Source organism: Eimeria mitis, genomic scaffold (genome assembly GCF_000499745.2).
Source record: "Eimeria mitis Houghton genomic scaffold, Emh_scaff1794, whole genome shotgun sequence".
NCBI classification, from domain to species: domain Eukaryota; phylum Apicomplexa; class Conoidasida; order Eucoccidiorida; family Eimeriidae; genus Eimeria; species Eimeria mitis.
In genome coordinates, this window is record NW_013570113.1 from 7751 (window position 1) to 8100 (window position 350).

Consider the following 350-nt stretch of genomic DNA (forward strand, 5'->3'; position numbering starts at 1 on the left):
CTTCGTCGCAGAGACGGACACCCAGAAGAAATTGCCGACAGGAGATGAAACCTACATAGGAAAGATTTGCTCTGCCATACAGGAGGCAAGCGGCCTGCATATGTGCCACCATTGCCGTAAACGCTATCGGTGTGATTGTCTGCTCGGATGCGTTCATGTTCGGCAGCCGTTGCGGGCTACATGGACCTGAACACATTGGCTTGTTCTTGTTTGCTTTCAGGGGACAGTGATTAACATTACGAAGGAAAATTTCAAGCGCGACGGCACATATGCCTACGCGCCTGAGGCAGGCCCTGCCGATGGCTGCTCTGCAGCCGTCTCCTATTGGAAAAAAGCCTACGTAAACTTTG

At 52.0% G+C, this 350-nt stretch overlaps 1 protein-coding gene across 1 annotated transcript in view; it reads left to right on the forward strand.

Annotated features, from left to right (window-relative positions):
* EMH_0043630 (SAG family member) overlaps positions 1–234 on the forward strand; it is a gene marked incomplete at both ends in the record, with an annotated part of 1372 nt that extends 1138 nt beyond the window's left edge. Inside the window, 2 exons of the mRNA XM_013495864.1 lie at positions 12–116; positions 221–234. Coding sequence (XP_013351318.1) covers positions 12–116; positions 221–234 — 119 coding nt within the window. The remainder of the gene's footprint in view (positions 1–11; positions 117–220) is intronic.
* Between the last annotated feature and the right edge of the window lie 116 nt (positions 235–350).